Source organism: Pelophylax lessonae, assembly GCF_965119305.1.
Source record: "Pelophylax lessonae genome assembly, chromosome: 1".
Lineage (NCBI taxonomy): Eukaryota > Metazoa > Chordata > Amphibia > Anura > Ranidae > Pelophylax > Pelophylax lessonae.
Genome location: NC_138768.1, coordinates 384,141,106 through 384,166,824, shown reverse-complemented (window position 1 = coordinate 384,166,824; position 25,719 = coordinate 384,141,106). Strand labels below are relative to the sequence as shown.

Here is a 25,719-nt window from a genome sequence, read left to right as displayed (position 1 = left end):
ATTTAGACAGATTTGTGAACAATATTTGAGAGAAACAGGCCTCTTGCGTACATAGAAAAAGGGGGGGGAGTCACTTGTCACTTCACTAGTTATCCCCTACCCTTCATGGACACTCGGCATCCAGGCTTGGTTTAGAGTAAATACAGTAACAATGTTCTTGATTTTCTTTATGGAAGGGCCATTTGCTACTATTCTGAGTTATGTTCTGACATATTTTTTTGTATGGGTCATCCCACTTATACGAAGTTTAGACTGTTAATGTCATATTCAGGGTTTAGGGTTAGAGCCCTGTAATAAGGGTGTTCAGCAATTTTTTCAATGGCATCGTGATTGGTGCCTCTTGACATGGTCGCAGAGGTGTACTACTGCAGTGTTTCTTGGAACTACCTTATCTTGTTTTTGACCACCTTATGGTCATATTATAGTGCATTTGCAGTTTTAGGCTACATGGGTTGGTTTTGCGTGGTGTACGTTCATTCCCATGGCAGAGAGACCTGTAAAACATTTAAGTTTGCCAGTTTGCTTTTGTTCATTTTGTTTGACTACTATTAGAATTTTTAGATCTTACTATTGGAGCTCTTGAGGTAGCTTTTGTATTTTTTTTTTCAAATAATAGGTGTCCTATGTCTTTATCTTATATTGTCTTGTGTCTTTGCAACTCTTACGCGATATATAGTACTGCAGTGTGTTCCATTGTCCCGGTCTGGTTTGTCATGTTACCCCCATATTCACCATCTATGGTTCCGGTTGTTATCCGGTGCCTAATTGGTGACCTATTGAGTAGTGCTCTACTACTTATCCTTTTCAACCCTGTGTGACCCCTGCAGAGCTAGTAAAACCTTTTTTGTAATAATTTTCCCCTCTTTCCCTTCTGCCTTTCTTCCTGCCTTTTCCACTTCCTTCCAATTTCACCTGACAATAACAATCATCATTTCTCTAAATACTCAGGGTCCTAATCACCTCCAAAAAAGGTTAAAGCTTTCTGTTATTTTAGGTCTCATCATTCAGACTTAATTTACTTACAGGAGACTGCTTAAAAAAAAAACTCAGTCCCTATCTTCCCACACACCTCCTGCTCTCAATTTTATGTTGCCTCAGCCCCACAAAACAACATGGGGTCATTAGAGCCTTCCGTAGCTCAGTACAATTCACACATACTAAACAAATTTCCGATCCCAAGGGTAGGTACTTGCTACTAATTAGGATTGTCACGACCCACAATATCACTCCATCTCACAACCAGATATTGCCCTGACAGGGAAGTTTCATTCTCTTTTAACTCAAAATAAGCTTGTGGTAGCCTGGTGGGAAGGGCAGCCTTCCACCTCATATACAATTTATTCTAGCCCTCATAATAAATTGTCCCATATTTTTGTATAGGACACATTTTTGTGCACCATACTCTTCTCGCTTTGATCAACACAATGTCTGTTATTCCATTCACGTGGTCTGACCATGATGCCATGAGTGCACAAATCAATTTTGCGATACCTCCTAAGGGTGGTGTTTTTTGGTCCTTTAAAAGATACTTTGCTTACTGATCCCACCTTAGTTTCCATTGTGGTAGACTCATTGAAGGAAAATTTGAAGCAAATGGCCAACTCTGTCGACTCCTTTGTGATAGTGTGGATGACTCATAAGCCAATAATACGAGGCAAATTGATCCAATTGGCCTTTAAAGTATTTGTTAGCCCAGCATTTCATATTGCTGATATGTGCTTACTGTACTATGTACTTGTATAAAAAAGTATCTTGTTCTCTTTGTATTTATTCCTCTGTGTGAAATTCCTGGTCCCTGGTGTTCCTGCCAGTCCCTCTACTTTTCTGTTAGTAACTGACCATGCTAAGCAGAAGAGCACAGTGCGGTTAATGCTCTAGCAATCCTGGCAACTCAGCCTGTTCTCCTCCAATAATCAGACTTGGCTTAACACGCCCCCGCCCACCACCCCTGCACAGTGTGCTTCTCCTCCCCACAGCTTTCATGCAGCTGAGAACAGAGGGGATGTGATCTCTTATAAAAAAGGGGGAAAAAGGGTATTTATATCGTTTTTTTTTTCATATCTAAACGCAAAGATTTTTCCTTTAATTTCTTTTTAACCTGAATGTATTTACAAGGTGTTTGTTTACAATCACTTTAAGCAGTGAAAAAAAAAAAGTAGGGAAGCTCAGCTAAAACAATTAGAAGCTGAATTATTACAAGCCTTTTCAGGCTTTTCAAACAAATCCTGCTTGACAGGCAACTGTATTTTACCTGAGAATGGAGCTGAATCTCTTTTTATCAGGTGGACCGAGATATTCATTGGACACAATATTTCTCTTGGAAGGTAATAAACCAGATACTTTTCTTCCCCTCAGACTCAGAGATACCAGGATGGCCCACATACCCTTCCACCTTTGAACTGGTAATGGTACCTTTATAGCGAATCCAGTTACTGTCCTACAGACCTTTAGGGAACTAGCTGGGGGAGCTCTACAGCAGTGCAGGCCCTATGGATGATTTGGCTATCAAATTTTCGCCAACATACAACTCTTTACGCTCACGAACTCTGCTCTTACTGCCATAAATTTGGAAATCTCATTACAAGAAATGCAGCTTGCAATTAAATGTTGAAATCTAAAAATAAACCCAGACCTGTCAGATTCACATCTATGCATTACCAAAAATTTAGGAACTTTCTTTCACTACACATTACCTTCAGTGACCTATGGAAAGGGTCCCCCCTAGGCCATGTCGACTGTGTATGTTACCAAAACTGGGGGATAGATCCTACCTCCTGGTCTAGCAATCACCCTTTCTCCCTGATAAACATTGACATTAAACTATTGGCTAACATCCTAGGCTTAAGGATATGCCAGGCATTGACAGGGCTAATTTCCAAAGATCAGGTGGGGTTCATCCCTTGCAGACAAGCAAGCAAAAATGTACTTGGAATTTCTCTCCTGCTCCAAATAGCTAGCCAACAGAAACGCCTGTTAATGTTGGTTTCCTTGGACATCGAGAAGGCATTTGATTCTTTGGGTTGGAATTATCTGCAGTTTACGCTTCAATATTGTGGCTTTGGTCCCCATTTACAGATGCGCATGTACCTTGTGTGGATGGCTTTTTTTGACATATTTGGTGGGATTGTCTGAAAGCGTAGGAGTTTTGGACTAGGGTGTAATAAATGCTTTATACTGTTACTGATAAATCATCCTGCAAAGACCTCTATGTAGCCATTTTGAACAGGCAGCCTGAGGAACGTGCCAGCACTCAGTTTAAAGCGAAAGTGGAACTTCCGCTTTAGGGAGTCCTGACCCCCTGACATGCCACATTTGGCATGTCATTTGTTTGGGGGGGGGGGCGGGTACCTAGTTTTGAAAGGTACCCGCTCCCACTTCCGCTCGGAGCGCCGCGGCGCTCTGAACAGAAGTTCTCCTCTCCCCCTCCCTCCCTGCAATCTTCTGGGACATGTCAGAGGTCCCAGAAGATTGCCGGCCAATCACGGCGCGCAGCGCAACTCGCACAGTGGGTACCCGGCTGTGAAGCCGCAAACTGTCACAGCCGGGTGCCCACAGCAGTGATGCCGGCGCCGAGGGAGAGGATCGAGGCTTCGGGCGGCCGCATCGCTGGACCGTTGGACAGGTGAGTGAATGGCTGGAACTCCGCTTTAAGATAGTTATGCACATTCTTGCAGCAGCAAAAAGGGTTATAGCTAGAGTGTGGAGAACCCAGACTGTCCCTTTTGCGGAGGTCAAACACTGAGTCTCCCAAATTATGCTGTTTGAAAAAGTGAGTGCTAGATAAATTGACAGAATGAAAACTTCAGCAAAATATGGAAACACTTGATTTAATTCTACATGCCAACCACCTTTGATCCTAGTGGCCCTGATTCATTAGTGTTATGAAGCTTTTGGGGTAGTGAGATGTGTAGGTAAGGTGATCACAACCTTGGCTTAGCTCACATTTTTGTTAAAAGCCTTCCACCTTCCCTCCTTCCCTTCCCCCTTTCCTTTCCCTCCCTTTCATTCAATGCCGAACCTCTGAGAGCCCAGGGAGACCTGGAACCCATGTTTGCCACTTGATCTTCTTCTCCTTCTTCTTCTCTTTATTATTCCCTGTCCCCCCCATTTTAGATTATGCCTATGGCTCATGGCATACGTTGTGCACACACTCTGTGACTCAATGTGTACTGTTGCTTGCATTTATTGCTACTGTGTATTTAATTGTGCTTTGTGATCCATTGTGAACAATATGTTGATTTAGATCTTTTGGGGATCTGCCTTTTACTTTGGAAAGTAAGAATTTATTGAACAAAAAAAAGTATTTTTGGACGAAGAGTTGTTTTGGTGAAAGATACTTCATTTTTCTACACAACAAAAAAAGACTTTCCCCTTAACCCTAATATTTTTTATAATTTTTGTGCAATGCCTGTGGCACATGCTTAGTGCAGTGTACATATCTGTAAGAATGTAGCCAGGTGCTGAGGCAATGTAACTCCAGAAACCTTTTACTGAAGTTACATCATTTTTGTCTGCCCAGTGGCTGAAGCTCTGGGGGGCAGAGTGAAATGCGCTAGGGGCGTGGCCTGGTGGGAACCCAGGCTGAGGTCTTCTCTTCTGCCATCACACTACACGCATGGATGTGCTGAACTGGGGACTCTTTCCTTCCTCTCTATGGGTGAAGAGAGAAATAACTGGACATGGCAAAACCGATGGAGAAGATGAATGCAGATTAAGCAGTGAGGGAGAGTACAGAGCTGTTAGTGTTGGAAGAGAGCAGACTAGGAAGTTAACCTTCCACATTGTGCAAGTGTACTGTTTTATGTTTGCACATTATTGTTTTATGTACTGTAAAATAAGTCTTGCTTAGATGCCTGATTTTAGCTTGCCAGCACCTGCCTACCCCCTGGCCCACCACTCCAGTTCTCCGAAAAGCCTATACAAATTCCAGTTTTCTAAAAAAAAAAAAAAAGTTTGCATTTGCATATGGCTAAGCAAATAAGCATATTGACTTACATCCCATATAACATCACTCCTGATCCTAGAAAATGTCCACTAACTATATTTTGGGAGGCAGAGAGGTATGTCCTGTCTTCCCCATACCCAAAAGTACTGGGATTTTTGTGATTCAGGAACAGTGACAAGGTGGTAGGTAACATTATGATGCCTGCATCAAGCAGCACTGTTATTTTAATAATTTTGTTGATAGGACAGTTCCTTCCAACATGACACTGAAATTTAAATTAGTGAAAGAAACAAGTTCAATGTCTACATCTTGACATTATTATGCTAACTATTAGGTTACAGGTCTCCCTAAAGAAATAGTAAATGCAAAATCCACAATTTAATTTCCAAATACAATTTGTGAAAGTCGTGAGGCTAAATATAGATGCTAATGTATACAATTTGTGTTTAAAAAAAAAAAATGGTCACATGTAAACGTAAACATTGGAAATGCAGTTGCTTGTTGTCTGCATTAATGAGTAGTTGCCTGTGGTGCATTGTAAAAAATGATTCCTTATTCATAAGTTTGCTTTTAAAGGTGTGCTGTAGCGGAAGAACTGCTAAGTCTGTAATTAATTCAAAGAATTAATTTATGGTAATGACGAGCAAAATGTAAATTGTTCATGTGCCACTCAAAGAATGAAACAACAACAGACATTTGAAGCTGATTAAAGGAATGTTGACATTTAGTTTTTTAAATTAAGTTGTTGTTATTATTATTATTTTTATTAATATTATTATTTTTTCAGAATTTTTCTGGTGGGTGAAAGAATGTATTGACATTTTAGGCATATTTTAGTAAAAGCAGTATGTTAAAGAGGAACTTCACTCTCTCAATTAGCATTGACTAGTTGTAATCCCTATGCTGCTAGCATTAGTAATGAGATAGGAAAGTATATTATATATACTCGTTTTAAACTTTTTTTTTAATTTCTTCAGTTACTTCCTGGTATCTATGCCTAGACAAATAATGTCATACATCTCAGGAGTCTTCAGGAGGGGGTTTCTCACCTAAGCACACCCTCCTGCTTGCATGCCTGAGCTAAGGGCAGGTGGATTCCAGGAAGTAAATGCTACATAAATTATCTGCCCTCACTTAAGATGGCCATGGGGAGAAATGCTAGGGGGTCTTTTTCAAAGTGATTTCTTAGCAAAAAAAAGCACGGAATCATGAATAGATGGGCGATCTTGCTTTGAATATTAAAATTAAATACGTTTTTGGCTTTTGGTGCTCAGATACAATGTAGTTCTGCTGTAAATGTGACCCCCCTCCCCCCTCGTACCTATTGATATGTGCCGTTGTTGAGTGTACAGGTAAAAAAATGTGCATGGGCCATGTCATCTGGCCCAAGCTGTGCCTCAAAATGAGTCCGATGACTAATGTTACTCATCACAGGCTCTTAGTCCTAAGCAGGTGGCTCTCTCTAACATACTAACATAGTATAAATAAAACCTAAAAATATAAAACTTGCCACTTAATTAACTCCTATCTGATTGCATAAGTATGACTCCAACAATAAAAATATGGTTTTCAAATTGTCATTGAAATACCAATGGATGGAAGGAGCTGGGTCTGAGTGCCTTCCTGTATTTCCAAAATTTGGTAATCTCTGTACTTGACTACTGCTGTATATCTAGCCACCACACTTACATGACAGTGACAAGTTTGGAATCATCTCTTGTTATTTGCAATAGCAGCTGTGTATTGGCGTGCAATAGACCTGCCCTTTGAGCCAGGAGCACCTGTAGAGATCGGTATCTGTAAAAGTTATATCTAAATGTGATTTATTTTTTACTCTTTTTCTTTGGTTCATCATAATTATTGCAATAATTATTTTTATTCTTACAGACGCTATTACATTGTTATTGTACCTTTGAAGAAATCCCGTGGAAAGTTTACCAAGCCATGGGAGAGTCCAGACGAAATGGAACTAGATGAGGTAATGTTGAATAAATATGCAGTTTCAATTTCATTGTTTTGCAAAATTCATTGTTTCACTGAAGATTTTTAAGCAGTTTATTTACAGTCTTTTTGGCTAAAATAAAAAGAAGATTATTGGCACTGTCCATATGCCATTTCTACATAACTTCAGTATGAATTGCAGCCTGGACTTATCATTTGTGCTGTAAGCCTGCGGGGACAGAATGTTTAATTGCTTAAATTAAAGCACAAAAATGTCCTGATCTTCTCTCTTTGTAATAAATATTTTATTCTTTGCTCAATGCAAAAAAAGATGTTAAAGTTCAAAGAGGTGAAATGATTATACAGCAATAGCTTAATCTCTATGGATATGAACTCCATTAAAGGTCGGGTTCATTAGTAGAATCGGCTAAATCTGAAACAAATGCTAAATTGCAATTTGCAATGCAGTTTAACTTTTGACCTGTATTTCGTGGTTCTTTTCATACCAACTAATGTTCCTGGTATGTCTGTGCCATGGTTAAAAAGTTCTATAAGGAAACAAATGTGACTTTGTGGTTTGGATGGTAGAAGCCATCATCTTATTAACCACATGGGTTAAGCTTACGAAATCTTTTTCCAGGGTAAATTTAGTAAAATGTACAAAATTGCTTTAATGATTGCACTATGCAGTATTGCATTTGCAGGCCTATATTACTGTCCTAGGCAGAAACGCATGATGACAATCTCTCTTGCTGGCTCCATTGCTTCTGCCAACCATTCAGTGGGATAATTTACCACCTCAGTATGGGCACGTTTTACCCCCTTCATTACCAAGTCATTTTTCAATGCTATTTTTTTACAGACAATTACTTGGTCAACACTACTCAAATGAATTCAAATATACCTAAAAAGTTTCTGTTTTAATTACTGTAATAGCAAACAAAAATGCCAGGACAATACGAAAAAAAAACAAAATGACCCCTTTTTGGAAAGTAGTCACCCCAACCTGATCTGATTTTTTGCCACAATATTTTGCAAATGAAGAAACATGCCAGGATTGGAAGGGTTAAAATGTGACACTTAGTAATGGTGCACTGGGTACATTTAATGCACAGGTTTTATACAGAGAGATTAGAAAGCGAAAGGGTATATGTGCAGGTCACATACAATAGAAGGCTGAAGATGAAGGGGTCAATGTACAGATGTGTAGTATAAGGGAGGTAAAGGGTCCTGTCAGATCAAAGACAGGATAGTGATGGCATATGCTATAGAGGGGCTAATGACATTTGGCTAAATGTTATTATGGTTGGCAATGCACTGTATTACACCGATGCTTTCTTGTGTTCAGAAGAGAGTAAACTGTATTTCTTAGTCACCAGCCAGTTAGTAACTCTTGAATGCCAGCTGCAACCTGTGTTTACATTCTGTGATGTTGTGATTGGTCACAGCAATCACATAGTACAGAAAACCGTATGGCTCCATTGGCTCTATATGTTTTTTCTGTAATCCACTGTGTTCATTCACAGGGCAATTAAAAGAACTGTGCATGCACAGCCTTGAACAGGGGCTCTGTTACCACTAGCAAACTAGCATGCCCTGCCTGAACAATAGAGGAGCGGACCAACTGTATAAGTATGGTGGCCGGCCTACAGAAGGTTAGACTAAAAATAAAACCTTAATGAACTATTGTAATCAGCATATTGTTTTTATTATACGCAGGAAAAAAGCTACTACAGTATAGAATATTTTAACCCACTACTACAAAAACTGCTGAAAATCTCTCTTGAAGGTTTTACTCACAAATTTCTACAAAATGCTTGAGTGATAAAAAAAAAACACAAAAGTAACATGTGTTAAATATCAGGTTTTGGTGGTGCCCCCTTTTACCACGCCACCCAAGGCAAAGGCTTACCTTACAGTAAATTTCAGCCCCAAGTATCAGTACATTTGTATTGATATTTCCTAATCATAATCTGCTGTATCTCCCCTAGCTTCCTTAAAAAAAATAAAATAAAATAATATTAATAATAATAATATCCTTTAAAAAGAGAAATAACTTATGGATAATGCCGTGTATAACATGGAAGGCCTGTAAAAAGAATGTCCCACCCACTGGATAAAAGATTCCTTTAAAAAATGAGGTAGAGATTGTATACTAGTTACAGAAACTAAAATGTTCAATTCAGAGAGTTTTCATTTTGAAGAAAGCAATCTTTAATTTGCATTGCATTAACATTTAGAGCAGTTAAATTCTTAGCCAAATAAATTAATAGGATCATGATCACTTACATACTGTTGTCTTAAGGCCCGTACACACGTACCGATCGTCGGCTGACAAGCGTCGGCCGACGACCGATCTGCCGATTGTACGCTTGTTAGTATGATGCCGGCGACAGCCATCAGCGCACATTCTGCCGACAAGAATCTGTCATGCAAGCATTAAAATTTTTGTATGCCGACACCAGAGCGGCCGATTGTTCGCCAGTCAGTACAGAATTCGGCCGACAGACCGCAGATTTGCAAGACTGGGCATGCTCAGAAAAGAAAAAACACAGGGAAAGTTAACCATTACATGACATCACTTCTGCAGTCGGCTGTAGTCGGCGGACAAAATTCTTGTGCTGTCTCTGCACTTTTCAACAGACACCGACAGCCCAGGGACAAAAGACGGCCGATTGTTCGCCGACGATCGGTACGTGTGTACGGGGCTTTCGACTACACAGATATCAGACACAACAGGACCACCTAGCAACTTTTACCAACTAAAAAAAAAGTGGCACTGTGGAAATACAATTAAAAAAAATGAAAGTCAATATAGAAACAAACCTGCATACTTTGTGTAACAATCATAAGGATTCCCTCTATAACCTGCAATCAATTATTGTCAAAAGCAATTGTTAGGACACTTCTGTGATAATGTGATATTGGGGAAACATTGTTTTGCTGTATTTTAGTCAGTCGTTGCAAATTCTCTCCATAGGTCCCTCTCCTTATGTCCCTCTGTATAGTCTTTTGCAGCATGGCACACTACATTTGTGTTGTTGCAGCTTGGAGCTGAAAAACTGCCAAACACGCCTCTCTACTGAAAGTTAGGTGTAGCAAGTGCAGGTGTAGTTTTTGTGGTTGCCCTTGCATTAGCAGGCACTTATACCCTACCACAAAACCTGCTGTTTTATAAATTGTATTTATTTCTCATCCATTGAGGAAAATAGGAAGTGATAATGTTGGGTTATGCTGCTGCCTACAAAAGAATTGGACACTCGGCAAAAATAGAAATATACAGGCCAGATACTCACCGGCTACTTAATGCCTGAGGCCTTGCCTTGTACCTTGAGGTTAGTTGCATCACCTTCATATGGTCACAACATGTATCTAAACACAGAAGGGTCAGTCCCACTGCAGTAAGTGACCCCCAGCTCTTACTTACTTACAGCTCCAGACAATTTCAGGGACGCAAATCACTGATGTCTTTCATCTGAAATCTAGTTGCTCTGTGATTATAGGGTCTACTTAATCGGAGTCTTCTTTAGCAAGAATATGTACTACTCTGTATTTGTTGGGGTCAGCATGTTATCTCTGTTCTTGGGTCTTTTAAAGTTCCTACAGCTGCAAAGACATTCTCATTGTACCCACTTTTTGAAGTATACCTCCATGAGGATTGAAAGCACCTGGGGTGGGGGGGGGGGGGTCTTGGACTCCCCCTGAGCACTTGCTGAATCTGTTCAGTTTTGTAGTGGAATTTCTAAAATAGCAGTCTATAACCACCGGGAATCTGCCAGTGGCCCACCTTAACGGAGAAACAACTAGGCTAGTAGGGTGCTTTCTAGGGCCTCACATCGGGCTAATTCCTTTGCAATTAGCAGAGGAACTCTGAGCTGGTCCCCTGGTAATTGGAACAGAGCGGGCAGATGACACATCCATGTCCACTCAGGGTCTGCAGAGTAGACACAGGCAGAGCCCGCTTTACTCTGTGGGTGGTCGGGAGTAAATGGAATCTACTGTCCGTTTACACCTGGCTATCCCAGATCTGCTCAGCCTAAATGGAAGAGGATTGAGCCCTCTCTCATTTTTTTTTTTTTATAGCGGGCCTAATCAGACCCGGAAGTAGGTGGGTGTAAATGGACACAAGTCTGTTAACACCCGTATCTCCATAAGGATGAACAGACCTTTCTATCAGGTCCACCTGAAAAACTGACAAGCAGACTCGATCAGAATGCTCATCAGAAAGAGACCTTATCTTCAAGGATTCTACTGATTAGCTGCTAGAAGCTTCTTTAAAACAGTTGTTGCAGGCAGTCCTGTTCTAGATGGCAGTCCTATTCCAGCTGTGACCTTAAGATGCCATTTTTTGGGGAAAGTGTTAAATCACTTGAAAGAGATCCCACCAATATGGTAATTGTGCCTTTCCTCTTAGAGTGTAAGTAAAAGATATCTGGGGCTGTATGTTTCTGCCAAGTTTCAATGGTAATGAGCCCTTGCATATTGCCAACCTAGGGCATGGAGTCTAAGCCCCAGCCTGCTTTTTCACCAGAGCCCCGATGATGAGGATGGACTTTCAGCAAACTGGAACCAGGTGGAGGCCCCCAGGTACACCCTAGCTGAGAATGGGGAGACCACTTGCTCCTACAAATGGTAGGAGACAGAAGGGAATCCAAGACACAAAAAAGGGGTATGAGGGTCCGGGTACTGCCCTGGGGGACATGTATCAATGTAATTTTTTTTTTTTAAAAGCGATCATTTTTTCAGGAGCAGTAATTTTAACGATGCCTGAAGTGCAAAAATAAAAATATTAAAATTATTTTAAATATACTGCCTGGGGGGGGGGGTTCCCTTTGTCTGCCTGTAAAGTGGTGCATCTGTACTGTGTATATACTATAACATGCTTCAGCAAAACTGACATTTCTAAAGAAAAAAAAAAGTCAAATCACATTCAAATTGACTCACGGTTGCAATTGCCGGTACTCGGCTATTAAAAAACGAAAGAAAAAAAACAGCATGGGGGTCCCCTTCAGGCCTGGTATAGATTTTAAGGGAAACCCCACACCAAAATAAAAAAAAAGCAGCGTGGATCCCCATCCCCCATAATCCCTACCAGACCCTTATCCGAGCATGCAGCCTGGCAGGTCAGGCAAGGGGGGGACGAGCAAGAGCCCCCCCTCCTGAACCATACCAGCTTTGGGGCCCCCCATGTTGATGGGGGCAAGAGTACCTTCCTGCGTCCTGGGGTCTGCGGGTGGGGAGGCTTATTTGAATCTGAAAGCCTTCTTTAACAAGGGGCCCCCCAGATCCCAGCCTCCCAAATTCACCAAAAAAAGTGCACAAAAAATAAAGACAGGAGACAAGTAAAAAAAGTTGTCCCTTAATGTCAATCCATCGCCAATCACGCCACCAGCTTTACAGCTGACCCAAAAACACTCTGCCTTCTACGACGGCCACCCGCCGAATGCATCCTCTGTGCTTTGACAGTTTTTATATAGGTAAGGACGGAGCCACCTGGCAACGTCACCTGGTGGCTCTGCCCCCTTGTGACATCACCGGCCCAGCATGCACCGGTCTGTGATGTTACAAGGGGGTTGGGGGCCACCAGCTGACATTGCCAGGTGGCCCCGCCCTTAACTATATAAGAATTGTCAAAGTGCAGAGGAGGCATTCGGCAGGCGGCCGTCCTAGAAGGTTTTTTTTTTCAGGTTGTGGGGCAGTGTGCTTGATGGTGGATTTACATTGAGGGACACTTTATTTTTTAATTTTAATAAAGGATTTGTTAAAAACTTGCCTGCTGTTTTTATTTTTTCTGTACACTTTTTTGGTGAATGGGTCGGGGTACGATGTATTCCATACCCATTTACATGGGGGGCGGGATCATAATTTTGGAGTGGGGTGCAGAGCATTCCAGGGTGTTTTGCCAGGTGAACGCCTACCGAACACCCTGCAAATTTGAGTGTTCGTCGAATGGTCAAACAGGCAAATGTTCCGCCCGAGCATGAGAATCTTTCACCCAACACTAGCATATATATATATAGGAAAGCAAACAAGTAGGCGACCCAGGAAGTAAAGGGAAACAATTTAAATCCACAGTAGAGCAGGCGACCCCCATAAGTAAACAGATAAGCTAGCAGCACATGTGAAATAGAGGAGATCTAGCAGAACATTGCAGCAAGGAGGTAAAACAGATTTCGAAAACAGAACTCTTCAGGCTTGATAGTGAGTTTCAGCTGTGATATTGGTTGTGCTGACTGCTTGGTATGAAACTTAGTTCTCTAAGATGGTTCAGGAACCACTGTTTGGGTTATTTTTAAAAAAAATTTTCTCAGGATTCTTTTTGGATAGGTCTCACTCTGACAAGGTGGATTCCTGTCCTTCCAGTCATGTACCCCCCTTCTTCTCTGACCTTGAGGCCAGTTGAAGCTCCTGTTTTTACTCAGACAGTCAGTGCTACCCAATCTCAGTCCTTACGTCTCTCATGTTTTGTGAGTTCTTACCTGTTGGAAAATGTATTCTTTTTGTCCCATATCCTGCTTTGATCTGATTGACCAGTTCCTCGTTATGGTCTGTATTTAGGGGTTCCCCTTACACTGTGGGGTTGCTTTACTAAAAGTGAAAGTGCAAAATCTGTAGCAGCTCTGCATAGAAACCAATCACTTTTCAGGTTTTTTTTTTTTTGTCAAAACTTAATTGAGCAAGCTGAATTTAGAAGCTGATTGATTATCATGCTCAGCTTCACCACATTTTGCATTCTCCCGTTTTAGTAAATCAACTCCTGTATCTCCTCCTTAGTGTACATTTTCTTGTCTCTGACATGAAGTTTAGCTCAAACAATCTTACCACCAATTCTTGCCATCTTCCTACTAGGTTTGGTCTCATGCAGTGCCTAGCTTTGGGTGTAATGCTTCACACAGTCTACATTTGGCCTGTTAGCAATTAGTTGTTGTTGTCCATCCCTGAGTTTGACTGATTTTGGATGTCCCAACAGTAAATGATGTCTTGTGCCCCTCGGTGTATAATAAAGAAAAAAAAAGTTATATCATGCATTCCAAGCTCAGTCAAAAAAACTGTCTCTCTTTTTATAGACTTGTACAAGGTAATAGAACAACTGACTCAAATTTCAGTTGTATATGCACATGTATTTTTTAAAAGGTTTAGCAAAATACCCCCAATAGGAGCAAAGTGAAATGCAGAACTGAGGGTCTTTACACATGATGCGCTGTCTGGGGCGGTCCGTTCTCTGCTCAGCGGGGATGGATCCGCCGATCCCCGCTGAGCAGGCAGGTGACAGCTCCGTCTCCGCTCTGTGTGCGAGACGGAGCAGTCAGATTCCCGCTGTCCTCTATGGGGGAATCGGATGAAAACAGACCTCCTGTCCATTCTCATCCGATCCTTTCCATTTCCGGTTTCCATCCGTCTGGATTTCACGGACAGGATCAGAATCGGATAGCAGCGGGTGTCAGCAGAGATATCTCCGCTGACATCCGCTGCCCCATAGGGATGCATTAAGGATCCGATCAAAAAACTGACAGGCGGATCTGATCGGATCATTCGTGTGAAAGGACCTTAAGGCCTAAAACAGACATTCAGTCAGAAAGCTTGCAAGCACTGCCTCAAAAGTCTTTGTTCTCCTTAACTGTTCTCAATGGGGGTAATGTATCAAAACTGCAGCAGACATCATCTGCAGCAGCTGTGCATGGTAACCAATCAGTTTCTAGCTCCCATTTCCAAAGCTTAACTAAACAAGCTGAAGATAGCAGCTGATTGGTTGCCATGTACAGCTGCTCAAAATTCTGTCTGCCCTGGGCTTAGCAAATTCCCCTTACTGTACAGTATGCCAAAATCACTGCATACTACAGGCTGAGAGATAATTCTAGCAATATCAAACGTGGTCAGAGTTCTATACATCTCTTTAATTTGCTTTTGAGGTGTCAGAAGTGAGTGAGATGCTGGAGCAGAGCTGTAATACTTATGACACTTTACCCTGCATACTGGATATTTATTGTATTCCAGACTGTGATGACCACATCCAAATAGTGCTAACCACATGCCTTTTCCTGGTGCAAAAATGAATAATACAGAAATAAGTGCTATCTCATTCGATTATGAAAGAGAATATCCTATTTTAACCTGATATTAAAGTTTAAATAGTTGATATGTCAGCATAGAGGTATCAATCATGATTTCTAGAGCATCTGGACTAAATTTCTGCTAACACCTGGCTTGGTTTCCTTCGACCTGCTTCAGAAAACATGCTTTAACAGGAACTGCCTGAACAGTTTTATGCATGGATACTTGAACTGTGTATATATAAATTGTGACTTAAAAATTATTCAGTGTATACTTTGGACATTATTTTTATGCTGGCATCATTGTGCTTTCTGGCATAGATGCTTTCTAAATAATGTTTTGTAAAGGATAAATCAGCCCGATTGCCATCAGAGTAAGATATGCAGTGATATTGTAATTCCTCCTATATTATGAGCAGTAACAGTTATGCTATTCTATCTTTTTTAAGCAATGCAATTACAAAAATGTAACTCCACTTTCTTGGGGAAAAAAATAACAACTGAAGAAAAAATAATATAGCATATACAATTGCGACACAAGTCCTAATGTAATTGAATTTTTCAGTCTGCAGCCGCTGTAATTTTCTGAAAATGCAATGCAATATGGCTACCTGGGGTTGTTCTGTAACCAGAATGTATACTGACCACACCCCAGAAACATAATTTCCTGCTTGTGTGATTGGCTCACCAATTTTCCCAGAAGTCTGCCTAAGATACAAGACAGATTTCTGGCATCCCCTGCAACAAAAATGTAATTTTTGGTGAGATATTCCTCACCTCAGATACTCCTCACCTCACTCCTTCAGTCTCCTCTCGCATTGCTAACTTACTTACTAACATATCAACATGAATGTCGCACCACTTCCTCAAACGAAATCTCTCTAAAACTGAGCTTGTAATATCCCCCCCCCCCACCCGTGCCCCCCTCCATGACTTTTCTATCAAAATTAGTTATGCAACCATCAATCCCTCCCCTCATGCCAGGGTACTAGGTGTAATCCTGGACTCTGACCTGTCCTTTCAGCCCCAAATCCAATCATTGTCAAAAGCTTGTAGACTTCACCTCGGCAACATCTCTAGTTATTTCTCGCCTCGACTATTGCAACTCTTCTCATAGGCCTACCACTTCATAGGCTATCCCCTCTTCAGCCCATCATGAATGCTGCTGCCAGGCTTATCCACCTTACCAACCGCTCAGCGTCTGCCTCCCCTCTCTGTCAATCCCTACACTGGCTCCCGATTGCCCAGCAAATTAAATTCAAAATACTAACCACAACATACAAAGCCATTCACAACTCTGCCCCGAGCTACATCACCAATCTTGTCTCCAAATATCACCCAAATCATCCTCTCCGCTCCTCTCAAGACCTCCTACTCTCAAGCTCCCTCGTCTCCTCCTCCCATGCTCGTCTCCAGGATTTCTCCAGGGCCTCTCCCATCCTCTGGAATGCTCTACCTCAACCTGTACGGCTATCTCCTACTCTAGCTGCTTTCAGGCGATCCCTGAAAACTCATTTCTTCAGGGAAGCCTATCACACCGCCAACTAATCTGCCATCAGCTCATTCCCTACTCTTACCTCTTGTAACACCTGCCCCACCCCATTAGATTGTAAGCTCCTCTGAGCAAGGCCCTCTTAATCCTCTTGTATTTTATTGTATTGTATATGTACTGTCTCCCTCTAATATTGTAAAGCGCTGTGTAAATTGCTGGCGCTATAGAAATCCTTATTAATAATAATAATAATAATAATAATAGGAACACATCTAAAGGGATGCAGTCCCAGCAGATTTCCTTATTAGTGCTCTGAAGCTGCACAGCTAATAGATAACTATGAAACCACTCCCATTAGACCCACTCAGCACAGAGGCACAGAGGAACAAACAGGGATTTCTTCAGAGTAACAAAAGGTATGAATCTGAAACAAAGGTTGTTATAATCCTTGCAATGTACATAGATCACCCATAGGGAAATATTTTTTTCTCAACAAAAGTGGAGTTACGCTTTAAATAAAAACGTGAGGTTCCTTTAAAAAATCAAGCTTTACTCTTACTGGTAGTAATATAAAAAGTTTAGAAATACTTTAAAGTGCAGTTTAGTTGTTTAACCACCTTAATACTTCAAAGTTTGGGTTACACAGCGTATGGCATCAAATAGACCATACTAGTGATGTCACAACAGTTTCCTGCACTACAAAAGTATTGCCCATGTATTATGTAACTGCTGAGTCTGCTTGTGTCAGTTAATGGAGGAGGCTTTAGAGGGCCAGACAGCCAGAGTACAAAATGTTCGGCTCTGCCTATCAGCAGAACAGCATGTCTGTCCAGGACAGAGTTGGATTACAATTGCAGGCTCAAGTAGGTGTTTGTTATTCCACGCTACTTTCTTATATACTAAGGCGTATACCTTTTAGATGGGGGGGGGGGGGAGAGTAGCTGCATGCACTTAGTTGTGTTCCCTCGATTCCAAAAGTATGAAATAGGTAAATATTGCTGCGCCTCCCCAAAAGTACACATATACAAAGTGAAAACTTCCAAAAAAATATTAGTGTGAATCCTTATTGCTATATACATTCAGTGATAAATTCATATGTAAAGTGCTTTAAATGCACTCACAGTTCATCTCTGTGCTTTCCTTTTGGGACCTATATAATCATATGTACTCATATATCTTTAATTTAAAAAAAAAAAACTTTTCTAATGTCCTTTTTGGATATCCTGTGTCACAGTTCATATATAAGTACTTTCCATGTGCCACAATAAACATGATCAGTGTCTCCCACCACCGTTCAAGGTTGTGCTCACCTTCAAGTTAGACCTGTATTTCCCAGGTCAAACTGCACTTTTCTACACTCTAGGGGGTACAAATCAGACTCCATTTTACTCCTCCGCCACCTCTGTTCACATTTATGGGGTCCACTGGTCACACTTTAGCCTCAATGTCTGCCTTTTAAGACTGTGGTGTCTCCACTACAGGTAAGCTCACAAAAGACAAGGGAACCTCATAGTGTATTAAGTTAAAGCTTGCAAACATTTATAAAAATGATTGAACTTATATCAAGATAATGAAAACACAACTTAGACAAATTTTGCTAGCTGGGCTCACGGCACCCGTGTCACTTCTGATTTCGGTTACGTCATCTGACTCCGCTTAATGCATATCGTCACAGTCACATGACTTCCTCAAGGGTCCCTCTGGGACCCTCCCCAAAATAACACTTCACAAAAGCTTATCAGGTATCTCATTCATATGTGCCTTGATAATGCTGTATGATCCGATAAAGCTAATTACTCTCAGGCAGTTCATGAAATCTGAAACAAGCCAGCACTGGCTTTCTTTGATTTTTTAATGACGACCTGTTGATGACTGAAAACAACAGCGAAAATTAGTCAAAGATCAGCACCTTACGGTACAGAACCCCCTAATTAAAATACATGCAATACATATTGATATATAACCACATATCATTTTACACTCACTTCTGACACCCTTTGGTGTGAAAATAAAAAATATTTTTGTAAGCTTACTCGGTTTTAGCAGGTAAAGGGTTCTTTCACATGGTCCGCCTCCGTCGGCAGACCATGTGCTGCTCAGCGGGGGATCGATCCGCCAATCTCCGCTTAACAGGCGGATGACAGCTTCCTCTCCGCTCTGTGTGCAGAGAGGGAGCTTTCAGATACCCGCTGTTCTCTATGGGGGAATCGGATCCCATCCGATCCAATCCGCTGGACAGATGGAAAATAGGGTTTCCATCTGTCCGGATTTCACAGACAGGATCAGAATCAGATAGCAGCGGGTGTCAGCGGAGATGTCTCCGCTGACATCCGCTGCCCCATAGGACCCCATACGGATGCATGGAGGATCCGATCAGATCTGGCTAAAAAACTGACAGGCGGATCTGATTGGATCGTTCGTGTGAAAGGACCCTAAAGATGTTGTTTGAGGGGGGTTGAAAGACTTTGGGGTTGATTTTCTTAACTGGAGAGTGCAAAAACTGGTGCAGCTGTGCATTAGAAACCAATCAGCTTCCAGGTTTTTTGTCAAAGCTTAATTGAACAAGCTGAAATTGGAAGCTGATTGGCTACCACACGCAGCTGCACCAGATTTTGCAATCTCCAGTTTTGGTAAATAAACCCTTTTATCTACACCAGCCAACTTCAACTCTAATGTACATATTTACAACACTAAGGAAAACATATCAAATTTCACCCCCAATAAGTTTTAGGCTTCAAAAAAAGAAAATCCCTATCTATCATTATAAAGCCATTCTGGAGAATGTCCCATGTTCAGTGTGGAAAAATTTAGGTCTCGTATTCAGTAGACTGGCATCGTATATACTGGATTATTGTTGTCAGAGTATCATAACCAGCAGCCTATACTATGAACTAGACTATGCTTTGAATTTTCCAGGAAGGGGTAAAATGTTTAGGGGTATAATATTCTATATAAATGTGAGCAAATGCCCCATTTAAGGGATCATACAGGGGGTTAATGATGATTGATATCTTCTTATATTAGTTAACTAAAGACCACAGTGTTTCCTGAATAATAAAATAAGCGAAAAAATATAAGTAAAGCAAATCATGCAGATGATTCATTATAAATCATTTTAAGGCACACTACTAATATAATGCTAAAATGCTGAAAACACACTATTACACATTACATTTTTTTAACTCTAAATAACCCACCAAATAGAAATTGCTAAACAATTCACCTTCTGTACATCAACAATCTTTTTAAGTGCACACATAGTCTCAAGCACTATTTAATATCCAGAAACATTGTGAGACAAAAGCTTCATTATAACCTTGAACATTTCTACTACAATATAAAGTTTCAAAGGAATAAAAAGGAGTCACATTGAACTTTGTGGAAATTACATTGTGTGGGTATGTGAAGCTGGTTCCCATAACAAAGGACCATTTTAATCATCCTGTACTTTGTGGTGCATTAATGTGTGTAATGATTTGATAAAGAACATTTATTAATTCAGAAGATTTTGGGTCAGAATGGGTTGCTGCCCACTTTGTACCAGAATAATTGAGAGTTGAGGCCTCATTGTAGAATTAATGGTGGAGGAAATAAGATATGCATTGACTGGAAAATGAAAATGAAACGGATTCTCAATAAAGAACCAGAGTCCTTTATATACAGTATCTCACAAAAGTGAGTACACCCCTCACATTTCTGTAAATATTTTATTTTATCTTTTTATGTGACAATACTGAAGAAATGACACTTTGCTACAATGAAAAGTAGTGAGTGTACAGCTTGTATAACAATGTAAATTTGCTGTCTTCTCAAAACTCAACACACAACCATTAATGTCTTAACCGCTGGCAACATAGGTGAGTACACCCCTAGGTAAAAATGTCCAAATTGGGCCCAAACTGTCAATATTTTGTGTGACCACCATTATTTTCCAGTATTGTCTTAACCCTCTTGGGCATGGGGTTTTCCAGAGCTTTACAGGTTGCCACTGGAGTCCTCTTCCACTCCTACTCCTCTTTCTGATGACATCAGGAAGCTGATGGATGTTAGAGACCTTGCACTCCTCCACCTTCCGTTTGAAAATGTTCCATAGATGCTGAATAGGGTTTAGGTTTGGAGACATGCTTGACCAGTCCATCACCTTTACCCTCAGCTTCTTTAGCAAGGCAGTGGTCATCTTGGAGGTGTGTTTGGGGTCGTTATCATGTTGGAATACTGCCCTGCAGCCCAGTCTCCAAATGGAGGGGATCATGCTTCAGTATGTCACAGTACATGTTGGCATTCATGGCTCCCCCCAATGAACTCTAGCTCCCCAGTGCAGCATTCATGCTGCCCCAGACCATGACAAGTTTATCTTGGTCTCATCAGACCACAGGACATGGTTCCAGTAATCCATGTCCTTAGTCTGCTTGTCTTCAGCAAACTGTTTGTGGACTTCCTTGTGCATCATCTTTAGAAGAGGCTTTCTTCTGGGATGACAGCCATGCAGACCAATTTGATGCAGTGTGCGGTGTATGGTCTGAGCACTGACAGGCAGAACCTCCCACCCCTTCAACCTCTGCAGCAATGCTGGCAGCACTCATACATCTGATTCCTAAAGACAACCTCTGGATATGACGCTGAGCATGTGCACTCAACATCTTTGGTCGGCCATGGCGAGGCCTGTTCTGAGTAGAACCTGTCCTGCAGCCCAGTCTCCAAAGGGGGGGGGATCATGCTTCAGTATGTCACAGTACATGTTGGCATTCATGGTTCCCCCCAATGAACTCTAGCTCCCCAGTGCAGCATTCATGCTGCCCCAGACCATGACACTTCCACCACCATGCTTGACTGTAGCTAAGACACACTTACCTGGTTGCTGCCACACACGCTTGACCCTATCTAAATGAAAGAAGTTTATCTTGGTCTCATCAGACCACAGGACATGGTTCCAGTAATCCATGTCCTTAGTCTGCTTGTCTTCAGCAAACTGTTTGTGGACTTCCTTGTGCATCATCTTTAGAAGAGGCTTCCTTCTGGGACGACAGCCATGCAGACCAATTTGATGCAGTGTGCGGTGTATGGTCTGAGCACTGACAGGCTGAACCCCCCACCCCTTCAACCTCTGCAGCAATGCTGACAACACTCATACATCTGATTCCTAAAGACAACCTCTGGATATGACGCTGAGCATGTGCACTCAACATCTTTGGTCGGCCATGGTGAGGCCTGTTCTGAGTAGAACCTGTCCTGTTAAACCTCTGTATTGTCTTGGCCACCATGCTGCAGCTCAGGTTCAGGTTCTTGGCAATCTTCTTATAGCCTAGGCCATTTTTATGTAGAGCAACAATTCTTTATTTTCAGATCCTCAGAGAGTTCTTTGCCATGAGATGCCATGTTGAATTTCCAGTGACCAGTATGAGAGAGTGAGAGCGATAACACCAAATTTAATGCACGGCTATTTACTGCGGCAGTAAGCCCATGAGCCTGTAGGGGGCGAGCATTCCCCCGGCAGCGCGCTCCCACCCCCGCTCGTTCCTTGCTGAGCCAGCGCGTGTGACCGGCAGCTCCGATGGCCGCCGCCACTCGCGATCTCCCGCAGGAGAGGGAGAAAGACAGACGGTTGATGTAAACACAGCCATCTGTCATTCTCACTGAAGTAGGCACATGCTATGCTGCTATAAAGGATCGCATGTCTCTGTGGTTACTTTACTAGCCACGCCCCCTAACAGTTAGAATCACTTCCCTAGGGACACACTTAACCCCTTGATGACCAATAAAGTTAACCCCTCCCCTGCCAGTGTCATTTTTACAGTAACAGTGCATATTTATAGCACTGATTACTGTAATAATGTCACTTGTACCCCCAAAAGTGTCAGAAATGTCAGTCAGGGGTTCGATCTGTCCGCCGCAAAGTCGCAGTCCCGCAAAAAAAATCGCAGATTGCTGCCATTACTAGTTAAAAAAAAAACAATAAAAATGACATAAATCTTTCCCGTAGTTAGTAAACGCAATAACTTTTGCGCAAACCAATCAAAATACGCTTATTGCTAATTTTTTTACCAAAAATATGTAGCAGAAAACAAATTGGCCTAAAATGTTAAAAAAAATTTGATTTTTACATTTTTTTTGAGAATTTCATATAAAAAAATGTGAAAAATATTGTTATTTTTAAAAAATTGTCGCTCTTTTTTTGTTTATAGTGCAAAAAATAAAAATCGCACAGGTGATCAAATACCACCAAAAAAAAGGACGTCAAGTTCATTTGGGTACAGCGTTGCACTACCGCGCAATTGTCCGTTAAAAAGTCACGCAGTGCCGAATCGCAAAATAGGGCCTGGTCTTTAAGCAGCAAAATCCTCCAGGGTTTAAGTGGTTAATGGCTGTGTGTTATTTTGACAGCAAATTTACACTGTTATACAAGCTGTGCACTCACTACTTTACATTGTAGCAAAGTGTCATTTCTTCAGTGTTGTCACATGAAAAGATATAATAAAATATTTACAAAAATGGGAGGGGTGTACTCACTTTCGTGAGATACTATATATATCATCTACATGCATTTACCACATAAAACATTTTGTGAATGGAAAACATATTCTTTTACCATAAATAAAATATTAGTACCATAATTATATTTTCAGTTCCTTCAAGTGATATTAAAGTCTACATATTTTTTTGCTATTTCTACTGCTAATGCTAACTTATATTATATACTGCTTTTCAGTGTTGTGAAGAGCGCATGCCTTTGCCCCAAATGGTCCTTTTAACATTGGTCCCACTTTACGATGTTAGGATGGCCCCTTTTCTTAGCAGGGCCCTATCTGCGTGCACACTTCCAACATCAAAGTACAAAGTGACTTTGGTATGCTTTGTGCACTGACACACATAGGCAACCCGAGAGGACAACAAATCCCAAAGAAACATCTCTGCTCCTCTCCCAAAGGAAAATGACTGGGCGTGGCTCCCGAGGCAGAGCTGTCACTTCAAAAGCAAGGAAGAGCAGATGCATGTCTGCCCTGTGATTTCCTTTGGTCTGCTTTTGTATTTTGGCACAGAACGCATCCCTACAAAATGTTATCAGTAATTGGGAGGCACATGCACACTTGCACTAGGCATGGTGGAAAATTTGGTCCTGAAGAATATACTATGGTAGATAGTAATAATGTAAGGTGTATGCGTTACCTGACAGGAAGTTCAGGGAAGTGGTGCAAAGGAAGTTGAAGGATGCAAAGTACATTTAGGAAAAACTGAGTGTTTTTAAATGTTTAGTAAGGAATTGTTTACTTTCCTGTAATGAAAGAATGATTAAAACAGTTCTCCACCCTAAAATTAAAGTTGTTTTTATTGTCTCTCCCAGTCAGACCCCCCCCAGTAGCTGCTATCCAAAATTGACTGTTTTTTCTTTCGGAGACGAGTACCTTTTTTTTTTGCAAACACCCACTATCACTTCCTCAATCGTAGTCCTCACTGAGGCGAGGATGACATTGCCTCACTCTTCTCTTCCCTCCCCCCCAGCACCTCTCTGCCCCCTCTGCAGCCCCCTGGGATAACATCATATCCCAGGAGGCCGCAGGGCCAGTCTCTATGTGCTGCTTAATCTCCTGCATGCACATTGGGGATCCCCCTGTCAAAAATAAGGTCACAGCCAACTCCCAATTCCAATTTGGAGGCTCTGGAGGAGCGAAAATGGCTGCAAAGAAGACAGTGCTGGACGTGAATATCTGTTTCTTAAGTCAGCAGTTTAGTATATGTAGCTGCTGACTTTTGATTTTTAAACACGAGTGGAGTTCATCTTTAATGTTGGGTGTTTAAAAAAATCTTTTAGTACTACTTTAACACTGTAAAGAAGTCTCAATCCTGTTCCTTCATCCTCTTCAGAAAAATATACCATTAACTATGCTGTTTTCTTCTTGGCAGTCAGTAGATTGCAGTTGATTTACCTAGAGACCAGTTCCTTGACCCTCAATTAACCTCTCAACTGCATTCATTTGAATGCATTATTTATATCATAGAGAGGAGTTATCGCTAGATTATAAGTTAAATAAAAATCTTTTTTATTTGGTCTTTAAATTCAGAATTGTTTGGGTATTAAAATGATTTTCTGTTTAATTCATTCCCTTTTTATATGAATTTTCTGTTTAACACTTTTTTATTCAGTCTTTATGTTTAACTCATTCCCTGCTTATCCTTATTGCCTCATACACACGTTCAGATAATCGTACGAAAAAAACTGCTTTAGACTTGATAATAACGATGATAATCTGATGGTTAGTACACAGCTTTCGACAGCCGATCAGGACAGTTCGTCCAACAAAATCCGAAGGGACAAACACGAAAACTTCTGTCGTACGATAGCCTAGCGAACGACAATCGTTTAATCAGTACAGTATGCGTCCGCTAAAGATTGATAGACAAAGACCACGCATGATCAAAAACACAAAAATAACCCCAAAAAAGCCTGGCTGCCATTGTTTTTGTTTTGCACTATCTAGGCACTAAGGCTAGGCAACCAGGAAGCTTTTCCAGAATCGTCCGAAAAAAATCATACGCTAAGTACGCATTGTTGAATTCGATATTAGTATCATGCAACAAAATGCTAACGATAAGTCATTCAATTATCTGAACGTGTGTACGAGGCATAAGACCCAACTCCAAGCAACTAAAAAAGTATTCCTTGCAGTGGGGGTACAAGTATTTTTCCTCTACCTTAGACAAAATAAGCAATTCATTTTACATTTTCCTGGAGTTGGGCTTCAAATGTACTGGATATGTACAATTAAATATGAAAAAATAAAACGTATGCCTACATGACACAGAGAAGAGCCAATGTTTGGACTGTCTGGTGCTGGCATATAGTTACCAGCCCTGACACTATGGGGTTTATTTACTAAAGGCAAATAAACTGTGCACTTTCTTTTTGTGGTATTTGATCACTACTGGGATTTTTATTTTTTACGATTGCAAATGAAAAAAGACCAAATTTAAAAAAAAAATATGATATAATATTTTCTACTTTTTTTTATAAAAAAAAGTCAAATAATCTCAATTTTTGTCATACATTTAGGCCACAATGTATATAGCCACATGTCTCGGGTAAAAAAAAAATTTAAAAGGTGAATATTTATTGGTTTGCGCCAATAAAAGTTATAGCATCTACAAACTATGGTACATTTACTTGAATTTACGTAGCTTTTATTTTATGACTGCCAATATCATGTTTTGAGGTGCTAAAATGGCAGGACAGTACAACATACCCCCAAATGACCCTTTTTGGAAAGTAGACACCCCAAAGAATTTGCAGAGAGGCA

The 25,719-nt window shown here is 41.0% G+C and overlaps 1 protein-coding gene across 15 annotated transcripts in view; it reads left to right on the top strand.

Moving 5' to 3' along the window:
• Nucleotides 1-25,719, top strand: part of PTPRD (protein tyrosine phosphatase receptor type D) — a 1,741,884-nt gene that overhangs the window by 1,544,080 nt on the left and 172,085 nt on the right. For all 15 annotated transcript variants that reach the window (XM_082266411.1, XM_082266413.1, XM_082266423.1 and 12 more), the window contains one exon: nt 6,833-6,923. In XM_082266411.1, the coding sequence (XP_082122537.1) occupies nt 6,833-6,923 (91 nt within the window). The remainder of the gene's footprint in view (nt 1-6,832; nt 6,924-25,719) is intronic.